The sequence below is a fragment of the Lissotriton vulgaris genome, chromosome 6 (genome assembly GCF_964263255.1).
Source record: "Lissotriton vulgaris chromosome 6, aLisVul1.2, whole genome shotgun sequence".
Lineage (NCBI taxonomy): Eukaryota > Metazoa > Chordata > Amphibia > Caudata > Salamandridae > Lissotriton > Lissotriton vulgaris.
In genome coordinates this window covers 1,785,817,841-1,785,843,535 of record NC_141694.1, presented here as the reverse complement: position 1 = coordinate 1,785,843,535, position 25,695 = coordinate 1,785,817,841, and the positions used below count along the sequence as shown (strand labels likewise).

Genomic DNA, 25,695 nt, shown 5'->3' with positions numbered 1-25,695 from the left:
ACTGTGAGCGGTACACTGTCCCCATGTATCAAAAGCGGCCCTCCCGAGACCCCTGGCCTTTGGGCCAGGAACGCTTCCAAACGCGAGACTGGGCAGCAAGACGTATACCCTACTCTGTGCAAAACTACGCTGTCCCCCTTTCCTTCCTGGTCGGGTTTTGACTTGATAATGGAAATTAGCACCGCGTCTTTTTTGATCTTCACGTGCCCCGCCTGCAAACCTCCCGGCTAATCTTTCTTGTTCTTAGCCACCAGCTGGCTCACCCTCAAAGCGCCATAAAATGCCAGGCAAAATGCCGCCTGAAACAACACTGTCTCGCCGGTGGAAACGCAGACCTCTGCCAGTGCCCCAACCAGTTTCCCTAGTGTCTCCAAACCGATGGGCTTCCTGACATCTGGCTGCCCCCCCCTGCAAAAGCTGCCATCCTTTCAAGCCCTGCCGTACCACGAAATTCTTTGTGGGATCCCCTTCCGCTTTTCAGTTTTGCAAAACACGATTTGCCGCAATATGCCTCCTTGCTCCTCCACTGTGCGCCCCTGCTCACTCATGAAAGCAAGACACGCCACCACTGAATCCAAGTCCTGCCATTTGTGTGCCCTCTGTTCCCCTAGAAAGATACAAAAGGAATCAAACAACCCTTCCTAGGCACTCCTGGTCTTAGGCGCTAGGCTTTCTCCCACAAGGTGCGATACTCTGGGGCACCAAGTTGGCAAAGCTGTTCTGGGAAAGGCGTCGGGTGGACCGCCGCCTCTAGGACATGTGACCTGAATACCTGCATTTTGAAACGAGAGAGTGCGTCAGCCGCATGATTCAAGACACCCGGGACATGTTTGGCTCTGAAAAGGACATTCAACTTCATGCATTGTAACACGATCTCTTTAAGCAGTCAGAGCAACATACTGCACTTGGCCGTTTGGTTGTTTATGCATTCTACCACTGCCATGTTGTCTGACCAGAAGATGACTGATCGGTTCCTCAATGCATCCGCCCCAACGGACAGTGCAACCAGAATTGAGAAGAGCTCCAGGAAGCTTATGTTACTGGTGAGCCCAGAGTTCCTCCACCAGTCTGGCCAGCGTTGTGCCACCCATTCGCGGCCTAGAATTGCCCCGAAGCCTTCGCTGCCCGCCGCGTCCCTCATCAGGCCCAGCTCATGACTGGCCACGGGCGCACTTGGCCACACCACCCTCCCATTGAAATCATACAGGAATGCCATCCAAATCCGCATATCCTGCCTGACTTCGGCGGACAGCCTGGTCTGGTGGTGCTTTTCCTTAAGACCTGCCATGGCGTGAGCTATGGAGCGGGAGAAAGGGTGCACCATTGGGACAATGCGCAGTGCAAAGTTCAACTGTCCTACCACTCTCTGTAACTGGTGTAATGTCACTTTCCCCCTGCTAAGGCACTGTCCCAGGGGTACCCCGAAATCCCTGACTTTGTCCTCTGGCATTCGAGACACCCCTAAATCTGTATCAAGTTCTATGCCCAGGCTTTCTATCATGATGCTTGAGCCCTTCGTCTTGCCAGGCACCAAGGGGACCCCAAATTCACGCATGAGGGTGCAGAATCTTGCCAGGGCCACCCCGCATTCCCCAAAAACAGGAAGTCATCCAAGTAATAAAGCACCCACTGATGTCCCGAGTCCTTCCTGAATGCCCATTCCAGAAAAGAGCTGAACTTTTTAAAAAAAGCACATGACACTGAGCAATCCATCGGCATACATTTGCCCACATAATACTTGCCCTGAAACTGAAAACCCAGCACGTGAAAATTATCGGGATGGACTGGCAGCAACCGGAACGCAGACTCCATGTCGGATTTTGCTAGAAAAGCCCCCTGGCCTATGGTCCTGAGCCTTTCTGCTGCTTGAAATTAAATGAAATGAACTGAAACGTACATTTGTAAAGCGCAGTTGCTGCCCTGGGGCGTCCAAGCGCTAATCGATAAGTGTGGCAGCTTCTCCGAGGTATTAACTGGGGAACGGTTATTGATGCACATTAAAAAGAAATGTCTTTAGTTGCTTCTGGAATGAGGACAGGTTGGGGTTGGACCTGAGCTGAAAGGGGAGGGAATTCCACAACTTGGCGGCATTATGAGAGAACATTCTGCCACCAGCTCTTGCTCTTTTTATTCTAGGAACTGAAGCCAGGAAGGCCTGGCTAGAGCGAAGGTTTTTACTGGGATGGTATTGTGAAATTAATTCTCAGCTGATTACTGGACCTTTATGTCAAAAGGCCTGATGAGATATGCACATTGCCTTAAAGACGATTCTTTGCCGTACTGGTAGCCAGTGCAGGCTGCGCAGCCCCGGTTTAGCTGACAGTCTGCGGGTCAGCTGGAGCAATATGCGGGCCGCACAGTTTTGAACTATCTGCAGCTTGGGCAGAGTATAGTCCGGGGAGACTAGGTACAGGACATTGCTGAAATCCAGTCGAGACTGGATCAGGCCCTGAACAGCCACTTGCTTGGCTTCCATAGGTAAGAGTGGAAGAACTTTTTTTAGCATCCTAAGGAGACCAAAACAGGTTGCAGAAAGTTTAGTGGCCTGGGTGCTAAAAGACAGAGCTTTGTCCAACCATACCCCCAAGCTTTTTATATTGTCCTTAGGTACTGGGGGGGGCCCAGGCTTGAGGGCCAAAGGGAGTCAAAGTGCAGGGGTGTTATGGGACCCAGGAGCATCAGCTCAGTTTTTTCCCCGTTAAGTTTTAGGGAAGATGTTGTCATCCAACCCTTTACTTCCTCGAGGCATTTCATTAGCCCTGACGGTGTTGACTGGCCGTCCTCCTGCGCCAGAGAGACCACTAGCTCTGTGTCGTCCGCATAGGAAATGATTTTAATGCCAAACGGACGGACAACCTCAGCCAGTGGTCTCATGTAGATGTTAAATAGTGCAGGGCTTAAAGAAGAGCCCTGTGGAACCCCACAGCTCAATGGTCTGCTGGCAGAGACCGTATCTCCCTCGAAGATCTGGAACGACCTATTGTTCAGAAATGACTTAAGCCAAGACATAGCGCTACCTGATACTCCAACATCCGAGAGACGGTTCAGCAAGGTGTTGTGGCTGACCGTATCGAATGCCGCGCTCAGATCAAGGAGGACCACTGCCACTGATCCCACCTGGTCTAAGATCTTTCTGGTTTCCTCGGTGACCGCTAGCAGTGCGGTCTCCGTCCCGTGTCTTGGTCAAAAGCCCGTCTGGGTGGCATCCAACAGCTGGTTGGTCTCGAGAAAGTATGTGTCAAAAGATGCGTATTTTACACTACAAAGGGCGTCAGCAATGGCATCCTTCATTGAACTGCCCTTAGGTGCCGAGAGGTTGTGAATCAGTCTAAATTCGCCTGGTGTCTTTTATTGGTACTACCCCCAGGGGTGAGCACACAAAGTCGCTCATTGGGACATCCTCAAATGGGCCTGCCACCCTGCCCAGGTTCAGTTCTTTTCTTATCTTAGACCGTGCCCCACCCTCATTGGACCTACCCAAGAGCTGATTCCTACAGTATTGCACCCGCTGTTACCCTGCGCTGGTATCCGGAAACCTTCCACAAAACCTTCCCTGAGCGTCCTGGCTGTCTCAGTGCAACTGTACCGTTCCAACCAAGGTATCATGGCCACAACGTTAACCGGAGATCCAGCCTTTTCCAACATTCCCCTGTAAATCCTGCTTCTTACCAGCTTTGTCCCTTGACTTTTTGTTACATTTAGACTCTGGGTGAGACGCGTTCCCGCAGTACCCACATGAGTCCTTGAACTTACACGTGCCCGGGGGCCTACTGCAAGACCACTTGTTAAAGTTGAAGCACACTCCTTTCTTCCCATTGTTCCCTGGTCTAGCCGAACTCCCCCCTGCATTACCGGCGGGGGTAGGTTTAAAGGGAGGGGACCGCCCAGTGTCAGGCACCGCCCCCCGCGCACCGTCTGTTGAGGGCAGCACCAGATGTTTCAAATGAATAAACATATCCGTCTGATCCCACCTTAACGTTGGGTCCTGAGCCTTCGCTCTCCTAAAATCCTTATCATAACATTTCCACCCATCACCCCCGTTTGTTGCGTACGCGAGGGTGATCCTATTCTGATAGGTTGCCATCTCAGGGCCCATTACCGGAAAACGTTCTAGCATGACGGCCATGAAAGTGGAGAACCCCTGTATCCAATTGGCTAAGCTCTCTTCCACCCTATATTTTAGGATTATGTTGGCCCATTCCCTGTGAAGTGTCCACTCCTTGTTTTTCCTGGCCTCCTCCCTCTCCTCCTCATCAATAAGGAGCGAAAACATGTTCACATATTTGCCCTTCCATATTGTTTCCTTAGTCTCCAGTGACAAATGTCGCCCTAGACGCTCCCTCCCCCAGCCCAACTCGCCCACACCCAGCGGCGCTAGAGTCCCTTTCGTACCTACTGGTGCTGTCGCATCAGCCTTCTTGTGTGTGTCCGGCTCCCTCACGCTGCTGCTTGGAACTGGGGTGTTTTTGCCACTGGGACCAGGTTGTGCCTCCGGAGGTACTGCCCCGGGCGGGCCCGCCCCGCCACTAGAGATAGCCTTTTCAAGTATGGGCATGACCACAGCCCCCTTTTGCCTGCCTTGCCCCAACTCGGCCAATAATTTCTTTGCCCTTTCCAAGGCACCGCCCTCGCCCAAGGATGCCCCAGCGGTGTGGGACCAGTTCCCCGCTGTCTCCAGCCAGGGCAGCACCGCTGCCAGGCTTGCCGCTAATTCTGGCTGCAGCGGTATGACCGGGCCCACCCCGGCCCCTTCAGAGGGCCCGGGAACTGAAGTCTGCACGGCGGGATGCCCCACCGGCCCATCCCCCAGCAAGTGAGTGGATGAGGTAGGTTGGCCAACTAATGGCCCCGCGGATACTGTGGTAATAGGCGAGATAAAGGGTGTCAGTGCTGCCCCCCCCCCCACTACCCTTACTGGGCTTTCTACGCCTGTTCCGCTTTGGCGGGGGCGAAAAGTAGTTCCTTGGCGGCACCATGGCCCACCTGCGCCTTTCCTCAGGTACCTCCGGCCTCTCCACCTTGTCATGCAGTCGACTAAGTGTCTGCCCCATGACTTGGACCTGCTGCATTAAGGCCTCCAACATCACCTCCGTGTTGGAGTGCTTCCCCTCCTGCCGTGCCTTAGGGGCCATGCCTAGTGGCAAATGTGCCTGTGGTGTGTGTACCTCACACTGCGGGTGGCCCCTGTGTTGCTTCTTACCTTCCTGTCACAGCAGCTATCAGCCATCCGCTTCAGTCACGCAACCAGAGCCAAGACCTACTAGCTAGCCCAGTGGCTCCCAGAAGCGATGGACTGCTGGCTAGCCGGGGCCGCCTTGAAAAACGACGCACGCCAACACCTTTCCGGGCAGGAAAAGCAGCGTCCACCCCAAGGATGTGATCTGCCACTGTGGGAAAAAGCACAAACACCAATTTGCTGCGCTCCCCCGCAAAAACCAACAGTCCTGGCGTATCCCTACTCCCCAACTAGGGTAATCTCGTGGAAATCTCCCCCGCCACGCTTTTTACGCTAAAACAGCATTGGCACCCCGTACAAAAACCTGCCCACGCTTGCCTTCCCCCTGCGGTTGCCGCTAAACACTCTCCCCCACTGTGTGCCCCTCAACCGCAATGTGGATGGGGATCATGGAATACCACAATCCCTAGATTAAGTGGCCAGTGCTTCAATACGCCAATGAAGCCCCAACTCGCGGCTTCCCCCCAACGTTGTCACTCTGCTGAGCCCCTTAAATTGACCCTGCTGCCGTTGCCCCCAGTGCCCTGCAGAAGGCCCTTAATACACCCGAGAAATATAGATGCCCTCCGCGTGCACCCGCACTACCAGTCGGACTGGGCTTCCATGCGGCAGGATCTTCCCGTGCCGCTTGAAGGCTTTCAAAGCTATGCCCTCTACCATGCCCCTCTCTGCACTCGCCGGACCTGCAGCGGGAGACAAAACAACGGGAGCACTCCGGTCGGAGACAAGACTATTCCGCCAAAACACCGCTGCTCACCACTGCGTCCCTCTCCTATCTGCCTACGCCAGACCTGCAATTGGAGACAAAAAACAAACAGGAGCACTTGTGCAGATGGGGGCCGCACGACGCACGATGAACCGCTCCCCACTCGTGTGTCCTCTGCAGCAAACCGTCGCAGATCTCCTGTTCGTCCCCCGACGTCGGGTCTCCACCAACACCCGCCTCGCGATCTCCGCTCCGCCGGCTTTCCTGCAAAATACTTAAAAAGGGTACAGTTAAAAAACTCCCCCCCCCCCCCACAGCCGGCTTTAAGGGTGAGCTTATCAGGCGGGGAGCAGGAACCCAAGAGGATTCTGCTCCCCGAGTCGAGTATATAAATCCCAGCCGCTGACGTCATCAGTGGGGGCAGAACCAGAAGCACGAAGTGCTTCCGGGTCTCAAAGGGGGACCCTGATTGGACTGCAATGCGGGGGAAGAACTGCGTCATTGCTGATGCGGCTTCCCCCCCCTTCTCCACCTTCCAGGGACTAGGGCGACCGCCATAATGGCGGCGCTTCCCATGCTGGTCCGCGCTCTGTGCACATCCCTCTTAGCTGTGAGGCAGATGTAGTCAGTGCTGGCCTGGCGTTTCGTCCAGTTTGGCACTACCAGGTGGGCCAACTTGAAAGGACCAGTGTGCGGGCTGTTTTGTGGTCACATCACAGCCCATACTGGCCCTTTCAAGCTGGCCCATCTGGCAATGCCAGACTGCCTGAGATTTGAGTCAAACACTGGATATAGTGATAGATAAAGCTGCAAAGGTGACTCACCTAAACAGGGGGCCATGTTGCCCACTCTGCTCCCATGCATTCTGATGTCAGTCTTGCATCCCTGCTCACATGAATGAGATCTGAACAGTGACAGTGGCAGCAGGAGCAGGAGACAGACTTCTTTCCTGTGCCAGTCAACACAAAAAAAGGTTGCATGAGAGATGCATGCATGGCTAAAACCACTCGTGCCTGGACAATGCAATTTTGTGGTAAAGGCATGATTGAAAAAGGGACATGTCTGGTAAAGATCACACCCAGCCCCCTGCCCTAAAAAATATCCCCAGCCCTAAAACCTACCCAGAATCCTCTAAACTCTAAACACTGCCCCAACCCCCCTTAGCTCTTAAAAATACCCTAACCCAAACCCTAAACACTTCCTGACTGCCCAAGCCCTAAAACCTACCCCAACCTGAGCCCTAAAAATCACCCAGACCCCCGAGCCTTAAAAACTACTCCAATCCCCCCTTGAGCCCTAAAACCAACTTGACCCCGCTCAGTCCTGAATATAACCCTAATCCCCGCAGCCCTGAAAACAACCCAGAGCCCTAAAGACTACCCTAAACCTGAGCCCTAAAAACTACCCCAAACCTTTAAAAAAGACCCCCCAAACCTGGCTTCAGCCCCACTTCCCAATCCTTCCTCTTCCTGTACCTGCCCATCCCAGCTTCTAGACCACACACTGTCTTATTCACGCGTGTTTAAGGCATATGTGTGGCTATGACAATAGTGGTTCCGCTTGCGGGGAAATGGCACACGTCGCTGAGCCCACGTTGTCAAGGCTTATTCCCCTGAAAAGACTGCTGAGAACTTCAGCTGACTGACACAAATGTGCAATGGACAAAGCACTCGGACTCGAAACAGACCACTCACTGAATCGTTCTGACCTAAAGCTCTCGTCTGTTTATGACTGAGGTACTTGAGTGAACCAGACCTAAAAATACAAGAAGCCTTACATAAAGTAACTCGAAATGCACAGAGAACAGAAAAATGTAACAATACAATCCAAGCTTTGAGGTGATTGCGAGAAAGCACAGGCTGTGATGTATGAATCCCTCCAGAAGATTCCTGTTTCAACCATATATGGCCGTCTCCCCCCATTTATCTAAGTCTTCAATTACTGCATCTACGTTGAGCAATGCATTGTTAACATTAAATTCACATCAGATTATCCATGGAAATGTACACTGGTAGTAGTATGGGTCAGCTGTTGTGTAGTTCCTACCAATCCGTAGGACCTGCTCATTGTTCGACCAACAGAAACTAAGGCCTTGGTGTCTAGACTGGTTCCAGACAGCCCCACAGGATATGTTAGCCTATAGACCAGCTAGCTCATAATTCCACTGTAAGCCCCTCTAACCTTACCAGGGAGCGAATGGTTTCTGGCAATAACTGAACATGACAAGCCTGATCCCTCAGGATCGTGGAAACAGTACAGAACCTTTCGCTCAGTCACTTGTGCTCACTCATTCTCATGGAAATATAAAGAAAGTACACAGTGGAACGTTTTCAATACTAATTATTGAACCAACATTATTCTTGCATAAAATAGGTTTGCTGCAATGATTTGGAGACAGAAGCAGATAAAAGTGATTACAAGCACCAAAGGTGTAAACAGAAACCCTCCCAGGCTGCAAGTTTGCTCCCCCTTCTACTTTGTGGCCCCCATTCATTACACCCTTCTTATCATATATTGCAATGTACACAGATTATGGTGTAAAAGGCCGCAGTTTGTATTGCACAATACACAAACCATGGATCAACAGTTCAAAATGTTTAGGGCTGGTCATTCGCGACCCATGTCTTTTGTCATAAATTACATTACTTGATGATCATGTTCCACTTGTCCTGTTTCTTTCTCTCTGATGGCGCTAAACCTGAGCAGTGGTTAGTCTTGCCAGTGTTTCACGGTTTATGGATTCCAGTCTTCCCTTGCTACCAACCTCGTGGGCTGCCATTTAGGCCTGGTCCGGGCTGAAAGTGCTGTTCCGCTTGGCATGTACCTTTGCTGACCCGTTGCCTGCTCCTCAGTGCCCCTGCCGTGTGGCATCCCAAGGGCACTATTCGGGCAGCCCTTCGATCCTGGCTGTCCCTGTGTACTGTTGCATGCTCACCTATGCCCCTGCCACGAGGCATCCCAAGGGCACCTTGTGAGCATTTCTTCTATCTAATTTATTCTGTTTTGTGGGTACCTTTCTGTGCTGCTACTGTCACGCTGCCAATGGTTACCCAACCGGTGGCAGCTCCCCCATGCAACCCAAGCCCTCCTGAAAACCCTAGCTGCTCCAGAATCCCGAACATGTTTAAGATGAACATGCCCATGCCCACCCCGGTCAGATGCATCCCATCCTGGTGACCTAATGTTGATGAGCCCATGTCTCACGAATCCCCAGCAGTTAGCCCTGCAAACCTTTGCCATTCTCATGTTGAGCTTCTTTCTTGACCGGTCCACTGTCCCTGGGTTGATGGCCCCCGCCATGCTTGTGGTGCTATGATTTCTGATCGGATCAGTTCTGCTGGGCAGAGCATTTTTGACAGAGCCCCCATCCCTGAGGTCATGGTGCTCAGCAATTCCCTCTTCCTACTTTTGCCAGGTCATTCCTTCCCAAGTGAACGATGATCGCATTCGGCATCCCTCTAGTCCATAGTTCTCTTTGCATAGTCGGGAGCAGCTGCTCCCACCTCATGCCTGGTTGTCCCATCCATTTCACCTCCGTGTGTCCCAGCCATATCCCATGGAAGTCCTTGTGCATGGGCGCACAGCGCTGCGCAAGTGTGAGGTATGAGTGCCCCACGATCCATACCAAGCGCCGACCCCCCCATCAGACGTGTTGAGAGTAGGGGAGTTTAGGGATCTGTGATCCATATGTATCTTTTGTATGCACCCGACAGCCATCTCCCCAGTGATTTGATACCCTAGGCTCCCAGCACCAACTCTGCCGCTGTGGTGGCAGCCCTTATCCGAAAGGAACATGACCTGAACTCCCAAGCCGGTAAGCCTGCCTTTCCTAGTGCTTTCCCAGGGCACTGCTGTGAACTGGAATTGACTGGGATAAGTTCTGTTGAGCTGTCTAAATAGGGGGCCGGTTGCTGCTTGATTCGCAAAGCACTTCATGTAACACACGGGGCAGCATGCCATCTCCGCAATGCAGTTAATGTATATGTCCCTCCCTTTGCTTTTTTGATCAGTCTTTGACCTTCTCAGGTGAACTTATTAACATAAGAATGGGACCCCCTCTATTATTACTGCAATGGTCAGGGAAAGAGAGGAAAAGCAAAACACTATCAAAAAATATTCCCCCTTGACCTCTATAATTTTAACGATACACATCCAACACTTTAGTTATTGTATTTTAATACATAAGGGCAGACATCAACTTTTTTTTAAGCTTTATAGTTTTATTATTTTTTTCACTTTAGTTATATTTCTTAGTACAAAAATTTCTCATTTATCAGTTTGTCACATCAGTTTATATATTTTCAAAAAACACATAATGTAAAACACACAATACTACAATACAATCAATAAAAAGCCATTCCATGCAGAGAAAACAATATATGAAAAATTGAACATTCTCACAAATACATGCACACCATTCTTATCATACATACTGCATTCATTCTTAATTCTGCGTCTGAGGGATCGCAGATAGAAGTGCGAATTAATACGCAAGGTCGACGCGTTTCGGCAGTGTAGAACCGCCTTCCTCAGGACCTATCTTGCAGAATACTCATATATTCACAAACGATATTTTATAGCCCCTGCATGGTTGGGTATCTTCAATTTTATCAATGGACTCCTATCCAACTTCAAGCAATGACTTCAGGGCTTATTTTTATGTAACTTCCAATATTATCAGGTATTGACGTTTCCACTAGTTATAGATGCGAAGGATGGTTGTGTTCATTTATTTTTAAGACCGATGTTTATCTTACATCCAAAACGCCTGACCCTTAGATCATGTAGCGACTCTTTCAGTAATCACAAATGCGAGGGATTGTTGTGTTTCTGTGTTTTGAAACCGTTGTATATCTTGTTAATGGGTAATTTAAATTCCTCCCGCAAAACGTCTTCTGACGGCGGATAATTAGCGCGACCTGAGACAACAACGCGCCCTTCGATGTTTGATCCCGGGGAGATATCAATTTAAATAATTTTTGTTTCTCTCCAATCAGGTCAATAGTCTTCCAAACAAACCTGCACTCGTGCTACTCGGGTAGCTACTCGGGTAGCACGAGTGCGGGTTTGTTTGGAAGACTATTGACCTGATGGGAGAGAAACAAAAATTATTTAAATTGATATCTCCCCGGGATCAAACATCGAAGGGCGCGTTGTTGTCTCAGGTCGCGCTAATTATCCGCCGTCAGAAGACGTTTTGCGGGAGAAATTTAAATTACCCATTAACAAGATATACAACGGTTTCAAAACACAAAAACACAACAATCCCTCGCATTTGTGATTACTGAAAGAGTCGCTACATGATCTAAGGGTCAGGCGTTTTGGATGTAAGATAAACATCGGTCTTAAAAATAAATGAACACAACCATCCTTCGCATCTATAACTAGTGGAAAAGTCAATACCTGATAATATTGGAAGTTACATAAAAATAAGCCCTGAAGTCATTGCTTGAAGTTGGATAGGAGTCCATTGATAAAATTGAAGATACCCAACCATGCAGGGGCTATAAAATATCGTTTGTGAATATATGAGTACTCTGCAAGATAGGTCCTGAGGAAGGCGGTTCTACACTGCCGAAACGCGTCGACCTTGCGTATTAATTCGCACTTCTATCTGCGATCCCTCAGACGCAGAATTAAGAATGAATGCAGTATGTATGATAAGAATGGGGTGCATGTATTTGTGAGAATGTTCAATTTTTCATATATTGTTTTCTCTGCATGGAATGGCTTTTTATTGATTGTATTGTAGTATTGTGTGTTTTACATTATGTGTTTTTTGAAAATATATAAACTGATGTGACAAACTGATAAATGAGAAATTTTTGTACTAAGAAATATAACTAAAGTGAAAAAAATAATAAAACTATAAAGCTTAAAAAAATGTTGATGTCTGCCCTTATGTATTAAAATACAATAACTAAAGTGTTGGATGTGTATCGTTAAAATTATAGAGGTCAAGGGGGAATATTTTTTGATAGTGTTTTGCTTCTCAGGTGAACTATCATGAAGCCATACCCTAAGTGAAGGTCCCCCATCTGTATGCATGTGTGCCCCCCAGTCTGTTTCTTGGCTGGTGCTACTAGTTTGCTTACTCGGTAAGCCCTAAAAAAAGGCCAGGGTGAAAGATGCTCTAAATAGCTGTCTTTTATATATGACCCTCCAGGCATAATCCCTCCAGCTCCTGCAGGACTGTTTTTAATATGTTATAGTCAATAGATCTGGTTCTGCCTGGGGCCTGGGCTGTAGCTTCCCCTATCCATTCATTGCTGCTCTAATATAAATGGGTCCCGTTGGGTCTCTTCCTGTTGCCAGTGTGGCAAAATACACTACTGCGTTTAGGTGTACCAGTGCCCATGTCTGGGATTTAGCTTCCTGGAAGGCATCCGCCAAGAAACGTTCCACTTCTTTTTGCGTAACCCTACTGGGTGACTCCACCCTGGTTGCCCTCTGTAAAGTTTTCTAGCACCTACTGTATTTGCCTGCAGTTTTCGGGGCCACCAGTGTTTTCAGGGTCCCTTCATGATCGCCCGTATTCACCCAGGCAGTGGAGTCATGTCCTGCTTGCGGCGCCAGTTCCCTGAATCTGTCCTACTGAAAACGAGAGATGGCATCCGCTATTGAGTTGTCCATTCCTGCAATGTGTTGCACCCTAACTGCAATGTTTGCCCCTAGCTGGAGGTTTACCCTTCTACGCAGTAGCCGCACTACTGCCGGGCACTTTGCAGATCCAATGTTGATCGCCTGTACAACTCCATGGTTGTCTGACCACAGCACAATCTGCCTGTTTGCTAGCCTCTCTTTCCGGATGGTAAAAGCCACTATGATGGGGAAGAGTTCCAGTAATGTGATATTTGTTGTAACACCCTGCCCGATCCCATGTCTCAGGCCAGCGTGCCGGCAGCCATGCGGTGCCCATGATTGCCCCAAAACTTTGCCCACCAGCGGCATCTGTGAACAGTTCCAGCAGCTCTGATGTCACCCACATCGCTCTCTACATGAGCGACCCATTGAACTCATCTATGAAGGCATGCCATTGGCTCAGGTCCTTCTTTACCCCCTGTGTGATGCGAACCCTGTGGTGCTTTTTTGACAGTCCTTTTGATAAACAATGCTAATCACCTGGCAAAAGGCCGTCCGGCCGGGATCACTCTGCCTGCAAAATCTAGGGGCATATTATCAAGCAGAGCGTTAACATTATCACCGCTTTAGCGGGAAGTCCATGTTCACACCAGAAATGGGCTTCTATGGGAATTCACAAGGGCGTATTATCAAGCCCATTATCGCCGATTTAACGGCAGTTTTCTGCCGCTAAAGCGGCGATAATGTTAACGCGGTTTCTTGATAAAATGCCCCTCAGTTTCCAGATCAGTTGTTGCAATTCTGTCAAGGTGGCCTTCCTCTCGCTTTGGAGCTGCCTTATCTACTGCTGCAGCTCTGTTCCTTTGCATCCCTTTCATGGTGTCCAGCTCTATCCCCAGAAAGGATAGCCTTGTCGTTGGGCCTTCTGTCTTTTCTGGTGCCAGTGCCACCCCCAGCTCCTTCGCCAACTCTTTGAACTGTTACAGTAGGCTTGCACGTTCGTTGGTCCCTGGCTGCCCTATAAACAGGAAGTCAACCAAATAATGCAGATGTCCACCCACTTCGCAATCCAAGAAACTACTGAACGCTTCAAAATAGGCACAAGATATCGCACAACCCATTGGTAGGCATTTGTCTTAGTAGTATGATCCATCCAGCTGGAAACCCAACAGGTGGAAGCTGTGGGGGTGCACAGGCAGGAGAGTTCTCTGCCCCATCTGTCTATTCTGATCCACTGCTTCGTCTAGTGACACATAGGACACTAAACAGCTCCCTAGATCTCGACCGTCGTTCACTGACTTGCGCTCTGGGTAGGATAGGTGATGGATGAGGCAGTACTTCCCCACCTCCTTTTTTGGCAACACCACTAGCGAGATAACATCACGTTTTCCATTGGGGGCTCTTGAAAGGGGCCCACTACTCTTCCTAGTCCGACCTCTTTCCCAACTTTTTGCCGAGCCACTTCTGGGTTTTCCCTCACAGATTTCGAATTCTGGATACATCTTGGGCCAACCTTGCCTCTGTATGCTATTTTGAAACCTTCTGAGAAACCCTTCGCTAAGAGTTGCCCATCTGCATGCTTCAGGTATGTGGGAGCTCCACATCACAAAAGCATTGCCTCGTCATTGCCACTGGAAGAAGCAGCGGACTTCGTCGCCCAGCGGATCAGCGAATCTCTCCTGGACGGATCAATGGCCTGAGAGGAGCGGGAGTTACAAGCAGTTAGCTGCAGCAGACAGAGCACTGCAGTGGACAGCCGAGAGATACCAGCCAGTTCCCCCCAATCTGGAGCAGTGCTGCGGAGGAACGGAGGATCTGATTCAGTGGCGGCGAGCGAGCGGTGCAACTCCCAGGGCCTGGGCCAGCGAGGGAGGGCCTCCGGCAAGCACCTGCTGCATTGAGGGCTTCCAGTCCTGTTCTTAAAGCAAGGGCCTGCAGTTGAAGGTGGACCTGTACGAAAGTGAATGCTGCGGAGCCATGGGGTTTGTAAAGATAAGCCAACATTTGCGCAGCACCTTTTAGTTTAAAGACAGCATCGGCGAAGTACGGCAGAATACACCCGGGTCTTGTGTGGGGAAAAAAGCAGGAAACTGACCATATGGCGAGAAGAACACGACGACGGCTGGCACGCTTCCAAGATGCAGAGGAGCATCTGAGGCTGTGCAGAGATACGGCGAGGGACTCCGGACCAGCGTTGGATGATGACCTGGAGGCCATACTGCAGACAGCCTGAGCCCGGATCGAATGGAAAGGGAAGGAATGGGTGGACCAGCAAATGGGCAAAAGGGCCGGAGGAGGCCTAGCAAAGAGACCCAAGCTGTACAATAGAAAGGGGGCTGAGCCACAAAGGAGGGTGCATGCAGCCAGAACGGCCTGCTCCCCCCGGCAAAAGGACCTCAGGACAACAAGAGAAAACTCAACACCAGAGAAGGAAGGAGATCAAGGGGAAGCGGGTGACAAAGGGTGCGGCGCCAAGACCAAGCTGGCAATCAAGTCTATGGAAGACATCAGCAGCAGTGACTCCATTGGGAGACCTGCAGCCACACCAGCAGACCCCAGGAGAGGCAGGAGCATCGCACAAGAAAATACCTCTGGTGGGCATAATGCACAGAAAAGAGGAGTAGGGCAGTAAGCCCGGGGGGACCGGGCATTATTGCCAATTATGGGACACAACTGGGGGTGACTAACACCACAGCGCAGGGCCCGGGGGTCCCCCCTACCATTGGCAGGCTGTTAAAAGTGCCAGCCCTACAGGGGGCGTCCAGGGTGAGACATGGGGCCTCGTGGCATTACAGAGCATGGGCAGCCAGTCCCCCTCTTCATGCCATGGTGGCCAACACAAGCCTTGTTCAGTTGCCCCAGCAGTGCCAACCAGGGGAGATTTGAACCCCGGGCGGGGTGAACAGAGGAACCCTGGGAGACGGGTCAAAGTCTACGAGCGAATACATTCGACCCTCCCGGGGGACCCTCATATCACAACAACGTTCACTGGCCTGGCCAACCTGATACCACTGGCGGTAAAAGAGAGAATATGGAGGAAAGAGTACATAGACATCTTTTTCTTACTAGAGGTACACCAGGCAGGGCTAGACCTCACCGCACAGGACAAAAAGCAGGAAGATAGGAGGGAGAGAAGCAAGCCCCGGGTATAGAGGACCATAGAGAACTGGCAATTGGCATTTACAAACCTGGCATGCTTATTTGTAGAAAAATTCCAGAAGAATGCAGCAGCGCTGTTTTTGCATGAACAGAAGGTACATGAGGCACATCAGAAGTACCAGGGCGAAGCTTGGTTACACTACGAAGAGGGCTTTCGAGAACAAAATGCAAAAGTGGATAGTGATTGAATGGGACCACCAGGATGTGGAGGGTTTCACAAGCCACATGGTAGCGGGCAGAAAAGGGGTTGTAGCTCGTGAAAGCCATTTTTCTACCCCCGGTTACAAAGGGAAATTCGAGAGTAGCACACAGTTTGGGAAAGCAGAGAAAGGCTGAACAGCCACATGTTGACAAGGACGAATGCAAATGGGTTCCGGCCTGTAGATTTATACACTGCTGTGGGAATTTTTCACGGCACCCACCCGGCCATCCGATGTAGGTAGCCCAAAGGAGCGCAGGAGAGAGATGACAGCAAACCAAGGAAATAGAGAGGAACAGACACAGGGGTAAAGGGAGGTAACAAACATGGCGCCAACACAAACATCACCCAGCCCCATAATAGTTTGAAGATTGGTACAGCTACTAGGTGCATAACGAAGCAGACAGATGAGCAACTCTTAGAGAGGGGTAGGTATCGTTCTACCATGGTGCTAAAACAATGCTCATGTGCTGGCATATAAACAAGGCGTAAATCAGGCTTACACCTAGGATGCAAACCCTACTCAAAGTGTACCTAGAGTGTATGTAGGTGTAGAGCCAAGAATCCCACCAAGGAACAATTCAACCCCATTACCTGGGAAGGAGAGAAGTACCCCGTCTTGGTCACGAGCTGGACACTCTTCTCGAGATGTCAGGCCACTGTGTGGTGATCTCTCAGCATGCACGGGACCTCGGTCTCAACGAAAGTACCTCCTTTACTAATCTATCAGGCTGCTCATCTTTTATAATAGAAAGCAAGCTTGCGATGTTCGCTTAGATCAGTGATGTTGTGGATATATATATAGTCTAGTTGCCCCGTGGATAAAGATAGCGCAAGACCATGTTCATGATGTTCAGGGCGTTGAAATAATGTTGCTAGATATAAAATAAGTTTAGTTTCACAGAAACGACTCCAACATTGTTGTGCGCGCAATTGTATGCCAAAGGTCACATTTTGGGGAATGTTATTCGTGAGGACAATGTAAGAAATACGCTGCTTTACTACATGGGCCTAAACTGGGAACATAACACAACCTTGCATGTATTTAATGAACATTGACTTGTTTTCAGCATACATCTATGGGGAGAACCTCGCTCAGGCAAGCGGAGGGTCTTTATCGTGGGATGGTGTTATGCAACTGTGGTTCAACGAGGCCAAGGACTTCCAGTACGGCGTTGGTGCAACACGAGCAGGGGCGGTAACTGGCCATTGGACTCAGGTATTCAAACCTTGCCCTCTTCATTTATTTCTCTTATGGACTAACTTTGACCTCTTCTTTTGTCAAAAAACCCATAAGCCAAATTGCCTTACAATGAAACCCCTAACGATATGTGCTTAGTATTGCAATGTGTTTTAATATAAAAATAGATATGATAGGGTTTAAGGAAGAACAGGGCATATTATCAAGGACAGGCGATACATTATCGCTGCTTTTATCGGCAGGAAACTGCTGATAATGGCCTTGATAATATGCTCCATGAATTCCAATCGAAGCCCATGTTAGATGTGAACACATCTAACATGGGCTTCGATTGGAATTCATAGAGCATATTATCTAGGCCATTATCGCCGCTTTATCGGCAGTTTACTGCCAATAAAAGCGGCGATAATGTATCGCCTGTCCTTGATAATATGCCCCAAAGTTTCAGAACTATTGTAGAACTTTGGGTGTGTCTGTGCATAGTATTCTGGAACTTTTTAAGAAAACAAGGGGGACCCAAGGGGTAGCTAAGGACCAAGGGTGTATGTTATTTCAGGAGACAAAGGTCCTAAGCACATTCAAAAATATAAACAAATATAATATAGAACACAATAGTTACTATATATTTCTCCTGTCCTGCCGGACCAGGGGTTTATTTTAGAAGAATAAAATAGGATACAAGCAATAGTTACTGGAAGTAGGGCACAGTCCTGTACCGTACTTGTGAGGAAGACAGAGCAATAGGGTGAATTCTAGAGAGAATTCCAAAGAAGAGTTACAGGCAAAGAAACTGAGCAACCTGGACACTTTTAAATCAGTGTAGGTAGTGTCCTCCAGAGTAGACTATACACAATAATAAACAGTGGTTACATGTATGTCCACTTTAAAAAAGTTGACGACGTTTCCATCCATTGCTCTAATACAGGGGTCTCCAAACCGGTCCTGGAGGGCCGGATCCATGCCAGATTTTTAAAATACTACATGTATCTCAATGGGGATATCCCAAAAATCTGGCATGGATCCGGCCTTCCAGGACCGGTTTGGAGACCCCTGCTCTAATAGAAAAGGATCATCATCAGGACTAGGGTTAAATTATTTTGCCTGAATTAAATAGTACGCCTGTTGAGAAAATGAAACAGGGAAAAAGAACAAAAGGTATTTTAAGCAAAAGAAAAGTCACCATTTTAAGATGGTATTTACCACATTTGACTTTTCTTTTGCTTAAAATACCTTTTGTTCTTTTTCCCTGTTTCATTTTCTCAACAGGCGTACTATTTAATTCAGGCAAAATAATTTAACCCTAGTACTGATGATGATCCTTTTCTATTAGAGCAATGGATCGAAACGTCGCCGACTTCTTTAAAGTGGACATACATGTAACCACTGTTTATTATTGTGTATAGTCTACTCTGGAGAACACTACCTACACTGATTTAAAAGTGTCCAGGTTGGTCAGTTTCTTTGCCTGTAACTCTTCTTTCGAATTCTCTCTAGAATTCACCCTATTGCTCTGTCTTCCTCACAAGTACGGTACAGGACTGTGCCCTTCTTCCAGTAACTATTGCTTTGTATCCTATTTTTTTCTTCTAAAATAAACCCCTGGTCCGGCTGGACAGGAGAAATATATAGTAACTATTGTGTTCTATATTATATTTGTTTATATTTTTGAATGTGCTTAGGACCTTTGTCTCCTGAAATAGCATACACCCTTGGTCCTTAGCTACCCCTTGGGTCCCCCTTGTTTTCTTAAAAACTTGAGTGCAATCGCTTGATTGCAGGGGTTTGGTACACAAACCAATACCTCGTTTTTCGAAGTGGGCTCTCCTAGTGCCCTTGTACAGTCACTTTATTACCTCTATTTCCCCCTCACTTTTGCTACTCCAAGAAATGTCAGCACATGCCCCTCTCTATACAGCAGATTACATTAAACATCTATGTTCAGGTCCCTCTCTCCTTTTCGATACCGCAGATGCATCCCCATCTTCTGATCCCTCCCTACCTGACCAATTAGAAAAGTTGAAGAAAAAACAGGTTTGACTTCAACTGATGGTACTAATGCTTACAGATTACTTGAAGGCTGACGTTATACCACTAGGCCTCCAAGTTCGTAATATCCCAGGGATCTTTACAGACAACCCAAAATATATTTCCAACTTTAGCTACATAAGAATAACTTGCTCAAGGCATTGGTTGGCACTCGGTATAGACATAGCAACAGAGACATTGAAATCCCTCGAACAAGAAATAAATGACATTCTGAAGCAGATTAACGACTCAGATCCCACCGCTGAATGCAAGAAATTGCTTGAGGAAGTTGATAAGACCGTTGCTGACTTCAACCGTATTGAGCAAAACAAAAAAGCCAAAAAAATAAAAAAAGATATCAAGGTATACAATATCGAAAATACCTACCCTTACCTCAAAAAAGATTTCTATACCAATAGAACTTATTCTAACCCCCAGAATAACAGACCCTGGGGTCGGTACAATAAACGTCAGACCCTGGTAGGATTCTCTGATACATCTGCTGAATCCTCTGATAACTCAGATCCGGACGAAGGGGCTACTAACTCGAGACGTGGTGGAGGAGCCCAGCACAATTTTTTAGGCAGAGGCCAACAACATACCCCACAAAGAGGCAGGGTGAAGAAACCACAGAGATGGGTCAACCCACCAGGAGAGCGCAGGACGAGGAACAACTTTTACCAATGGTAATCCCAAATGAGACATCACATCCCACAAGGGACGTTCCCTTGGATTTTACATCTGACATTATTCCCATCTTTAATCTGTCTAACCATAACTTACTGAAACCTGAATTGGAACTCCTCAAAAAAGGCCTATCGTTTGTTCCAACGATTCGTCCTAACTTCATGGACTCACAAACGGAACTCCTGAGATTTTCCAGGTTAGTCCGTTTAAAAGCCTTTTTCCAATTACATCCTTCACCCACCATCCACTCAAGTACACCTTTCCGTCCACCATCCACATTCCTACCTTCTGCTAGCATGATTCCATCTGAAATCGTGACTTTTGAAAAGCTAGTTCAAAAGGACCTCCAAGCCTTAGAGAAGAAAAAATTGTTTATTCCCTACAATATCTCCCTCGAAGAGAAGGATGCCATAACCACACTTAAGAACAATCCTTCGCTAATAATAAAAAGTGCAGATAAGGGAGGTGGGATTGTCCTCCAGAACATTGATTCCTTTAAAGAGGAGATTCTACGTCAACTAGCCAATACAGATCACTATCAAAGATTAGCAGGGAACCCCACTAAGGACATCCAGCAAACTATACTCACTTCCGACGCCTGTGCTGAAGGGTATCTGAGCAAGAAAGAGTTCAATTATCTTAATGTGAAAAGTCCACGGCTACCAGTCATATACACTCTCCCTAAAGTGCACAAAAGCATTGACAATCCCCCAGGTAGACCAATTGTTTCCGCCTGCGGTTCAGTCCTCGAACCGTTGGGTGCCTTTGTTGATTTTTTCATAAAAGACTTTGTGCCAGAAACCACATGTTATGTTAGGGACACTATGTCCATGGTCAACCTAGTAGAACACTGCCCCGTTGATCCTCTAGTCAATACCTTATGCACACTGGGCGTAGAGTCGTTGTATACGAACATCCCCCAGACAGCGGCTCTACTCGTCATCCAGAAAAAACTCGACTCTCGTCCACGTCCCCATAAAATACCAACTCTCTTTATTCTCCAACTTCTGGAGCTGTGCTTGACTAGGAATTCCTTCACATTTGATAATGTGTATTACCAACAGAGAAAGGGCACTTCCATGGGGGCTATTTTTGCCCCCAACCTGGCAATTCTCTTTATGGATGCATTGGAAACCGGCTCAATTTTGACAGATACCAACCCTTTCCACTCAGGTATTGGGTTGTGGCGCCGATATATTGATGATATTTTCCTTATATGGAATCTAGACATCAATGCGCTACACCAGTTCCTGCACTGGTTAAATAACAATAGCGCTGACCTCAAATTCATGATCTCGCATGAGAAATCACAGATTGCATTCTTGGACTTAACAATCTATCACAAAGAAGGTGAATTACTCGCACGTCTTTTCAGAAAGCCTACGGAGCGAAATACGCTCCTTAGCTATGACAGTAATCACGCTAGGGCATTAAAAGACTCTTTGCCATATTCCCAGTTTTTACGTATAAGACGTAACTGTTCCTGCAAATCAGACTACTTTAGGGAGGCCAACATTCTATCCAGCAAGCTCAAACACTGTGGCTATCCGAGAAGGCTAGTTAAAACTGCATCCAAAAGGGCATGGTATTGTCCGAGAGAGGTATTACTGACACCAAAAGTACGTGACAAATCCGAAAGGATAGCCTGGGTCACGACCTTTCCGCCAGTATCAAATAAAATCAGGAAGTCTATCCTCAAGCATTGGCCCACGATCAATGCAGGCTCTATTAACTTAGAGAGACCCCTCTTTGCCTTCCGCAAAAGCAAGAATCTTAGGGACCACCTAGTCAAAGCAGCACTACCTGCCCCTGCACCCAGATCTACCATTGAATCACACTGGAATCTTCCTCCATTGTTAGGACACGTCAAATGTGGCAGATGTAACGTCTGCGGGTATACAATTGAGACATGTAATTTCAGTCATAATGGGGTCAATGTGGAACTGAAATCTTTTTCCAACTGTAATTCCAATAATGTTGTTTACACGATATTGTGCCCTTGCCCAAAAATGTATGTGGGACAGACTACCCAGAAAGCAAAGACCCGCATTTCTCAACATAGGAGTCGGATTAGGTGTAAGACACCCAACCCACCCCTGGTGGAACATTTCTCAGAAAAGAACCACACTGAGGATGACATTCGATGGACAATACTCAAGGTTATCAAATTACCACCAAGAGGTGGCAACCTTGCTATTCTCATGAATCGGGAAGAACTCAAGAGCGTCATCCAGTTTGACACGATTCGTAAGGGCCTCAACAGAAGTGAAGACTGGACTACCTTACTGTAGCCCTGAATCCACATATGAACTTGACCTCATGAACTTTAAATATGTACTCTGCTTAAGGAGTTTGAACTTCTATCGAGATTGACACTATTATTAAGCAATTACCAATGATAGCGTTGTCCTCTCAAATATGAAGATGTCATACCTTCTAAACCTTGTCAATAACTGTCACTGAAACCTCCCTTTCACTTGCGCACTCGTGTATGAATGTGTCATACTCTCTCACTCTGTATATAAGTCACATTGCTAATTATTGCCACTTAAGCTTCCCCTTCACTTGCGCCGGTTTTTAATTGTACCTTATCAGCCATTATCCCATTCTATTGAGTTAGCTATCACCGTTACAAGATGTCCGCCATATTCGCATGCCCCAGCGTGCCAAGGCTTTCAGCCTCACGGGCACGTGACATAGACTCAAGATCACCTGACTAGGACACCTTAATATGGCCGCTCAGTGAATCCCAGGCGAACCGAGCGGCAAGAGCACCCCGGCGGATTCTCGCTGTACTTGCCTGTACGCCCTGACACTGCTCAGAACTCTGTAAGTTTATCATCCTCTGGCTGCCCGCCCCTCACCACTACTCTTCCTAATCCAGTTCTTCCTCTCTATACAGCGGATCTTCTAAATTCAAGACCGCCCGGAAGGACCTGTAATCTAACGCCATAACCTTTCTCCCGACTTGTAGATCGGTTTAATCCCCGGTAGTTCCTTCGTTATCTCGACAGCCACGAGCACTGCATGTGATACCCCCTTTTAACTCTTAACCCTTAATTTTTTGATTTTGCAGCGTATACCTTCAATCCAACCCGGAAAATTGTTCGAAGCAACGTACGCAACTCTTGCGTTACGTTTCCTCGTTACCGAGGTAAGCCATAATCCCTCCAATCTCCCTCCTAGTTCTCCGCCACACCTCTACTGAACGGCACTACCTCTGCCTCAGTCCCCCATTGAAGTGTTATCCAGACTCACTTCTTGACCACCGGCACCTCCAATCAAAGCGGCTCTCTAGATTTAAACAGCCTGCACGCGCCACTTCACCCCCTCACTTGACCTCAATAGCGGCACGATTACCACATGAGATAAACCTGGATTACAGCTCTAAAGTAGTCACCCACCACAGTTCGATATGCACCACGTATGCCTGCGGCCACCAACTCAACCATGACTATACTTGTTGCAAATGTCGGTTGTTGAGAGTGACACCACTTCCAGCACCCACCTCGTAGCGTGTTTAATTCTCTTCACAACACGTTCAACCTCTCGTGAATTATGATAGTTCACATGCCGCAAATTCATCCGTGCACATGTTTTCCCTAGTGGCACAATACCAGTGGGCTCACTGCGTTTCCGGATACATGCAAATGTGGTAAATACCATCTTAAAATGGTGACTTTGCTTTTGCTTAAAATACCTTTTGTTCTTTTTCCCTGTTTCATTTTCTCAACAGGCATACTATTTAATTCAGGCAAAACAATTTAACCCTAGTCCTGATGATGATCCTTTTCTATTAGAGCAATGGATCAAAACGTCGTCGACCTTTTTAAAGTGGACATACATGTAACCACTGTTTAATATTGTGTATAGTCTACTCTGGAGGACACTACCTACACTGATTTAAAAGTGTCCAGGTTGCTCAGTTTCTTTGCCTGTAACTCTTCTTTCGAATTCTCTCTAGAATTCACCCTATTGCTCTGTCTTCCTCACAAGTACGGTACAGGACTGTGCCCTACTTCCAGTAACTATTGCCTTGTATCCTATTTTATTCTTCTAAAATAAACCCCTGGTCCGGCTGGACAGGAGAAATATATAGTAACTATTGTGTTCTATATTATATTTGTTTATATTTTTGAGTGTGCTTAGGACCTTTGTCTCCTGAAATAGTATTCTGGAACAGCACATCATTGATGGATGGACGTTTCTGGTTCGTTAAAAGCTTAATCGGGATCCATTCCAAGCTAATAAATGGAAAATGTGTGTGTAAACAGTCCCATAAAAAGTATATAAAAGATTTGCTGTTACAGAGCTAAAATTAATTTTGAACAGATGCTCGCATGTCAGATCACAGGTTGGTTAATTTAATTTATAATGAACGCTGGCAAACAGCACCAGATTGCGAACACTGCATTCACCTGTGTGAAGTAGTCTGCTTTGACAATAATGACTGCACTCTAATAAGAACATAAACCACTGATCAGCCAGGACAAATGTGCTACGATCACCCTGCCACCACATGTTACAACCAGGTGTTGGTCAAAGCTTCAAGGAGCTATTCCAAATGTCAGTCTACTCACTGCATATTAAATTCCAAGCTGAATGTCAGAAAGACCATGTAATATGTGGATAAATATTAATTCACTTGATACATGTTTCTTGTGGATATCCTGAAGCGGCGGAGGCAGTGGTGTCATTACAGTGGCGGCAGGAATCTGTTGGAGGGGGGTTGGTCGTGTGCATGCAAAAAATTGAAGAGGTGCACGTGCGCAAATAAAATTAAAAAATGTAAATAACACCTTTCTTCAGGACGTCCTCACTCCGGAACCCGTCGCAACTGTAGTTTAGGCCCCAGCAGCTCCCTTGACAAATCCTAGCGCTACTCTCAGCAGCATAGGATTAGTGCCACATTAGAGGGTGGCCTGTCTCAGCACTTCACAGCCCTCTGGAGGCCCACACTTGCTGTAACCCAGCTGTCTGGCTCTGCTGCTTAGGAGGAGGTGTGTCGCCCTGCTGCTCCTTGAACAGTGCAAAAAAAAAGGGAAATGATAATAACAAGAGGTTATTATCATTTTATTTTTTTCTTTGCTCCAGCAAGGTCCGGTGGGAGGGGCTGGCTCGCCTGTTCTTCATTAAATGTACTGGCACAGTGATCCTTCCTCAGAGCGTCACAACTAGTTTTTAAGGTAAGTAATATCGTTTTTATGAATATCATTGTTGCTATATTTGTTTAGAAAAATATTATTGTAAAACACATCGCTTTTCAATTATCCTTATGTGTTTTAAGTAGGATTGTAATTGTATATGTTATATATTGTTTGGACAATAATTGTGAATGTTTTTAAATATAGTTTGTAATTTTAAGTGATGTATAATTTGTATTTAATTGGTAATAGTGATTTATAGCGTCATACCGGGTTGTGACGTTAATAGGGGCATAGAGTGGGAAGTTTATGAAGTATAATTACTTAATAATTAATTTGTAAGTAATATAATAATCATCATCATCATTTTAACTTTATTTCGGTTTGTTAATGAACCATAAAAGTACATCGCAACTAGAAAAAAAATAAATTTACAACTCAACCATGCATAGTTACATCTCGTTTTGGATATTTGCAATGATCAGTTAACGTGCGGTTTATAATATATCAATAAAAGCACTGAAACAATAAAATACAAGCTAAAAAATTTTAGGACACAAAAAAACTAGTTATTACTGAGACAGAGCAGTCTAACCACAATAAGCGGGTTTCTACAAACGAATCAGTCTTCGTCTAGTTAACCACATCGAAAACAAAAATTTAGCAATAGCAGTAACTATCAATGCATTGGTATCAGTTTTTTAAAATTCTAAAATAGTCTATGTAATTCCTAAGTCCTAGATTCACACATAACTG

The 25,695-nt window shown here is 47.2% G+C and overlaps 1 protein-coding gene across 1 annotated transcript in view; it reads left to right on the top strand.

Moving 5' to 3' along the window:
• The window catches only part of LOC147709484 (uncharacterized), a 189,232-nt gene that overhangs the window by 107,831 nt on the left and 55,706 nt on the right, over positions 1–25,695 (top strand). Inside the window, exon 6 of the mRNA XM_086926004.1 lies at positions 16,953–17,101. Coding sequence (XP_086782130.1) covers positions 16,953–17,101 — 149 coding nt within the window. The remainder of the gene's footprint in view (positions 1–16,952; positions 17,102–25,695) is intronic.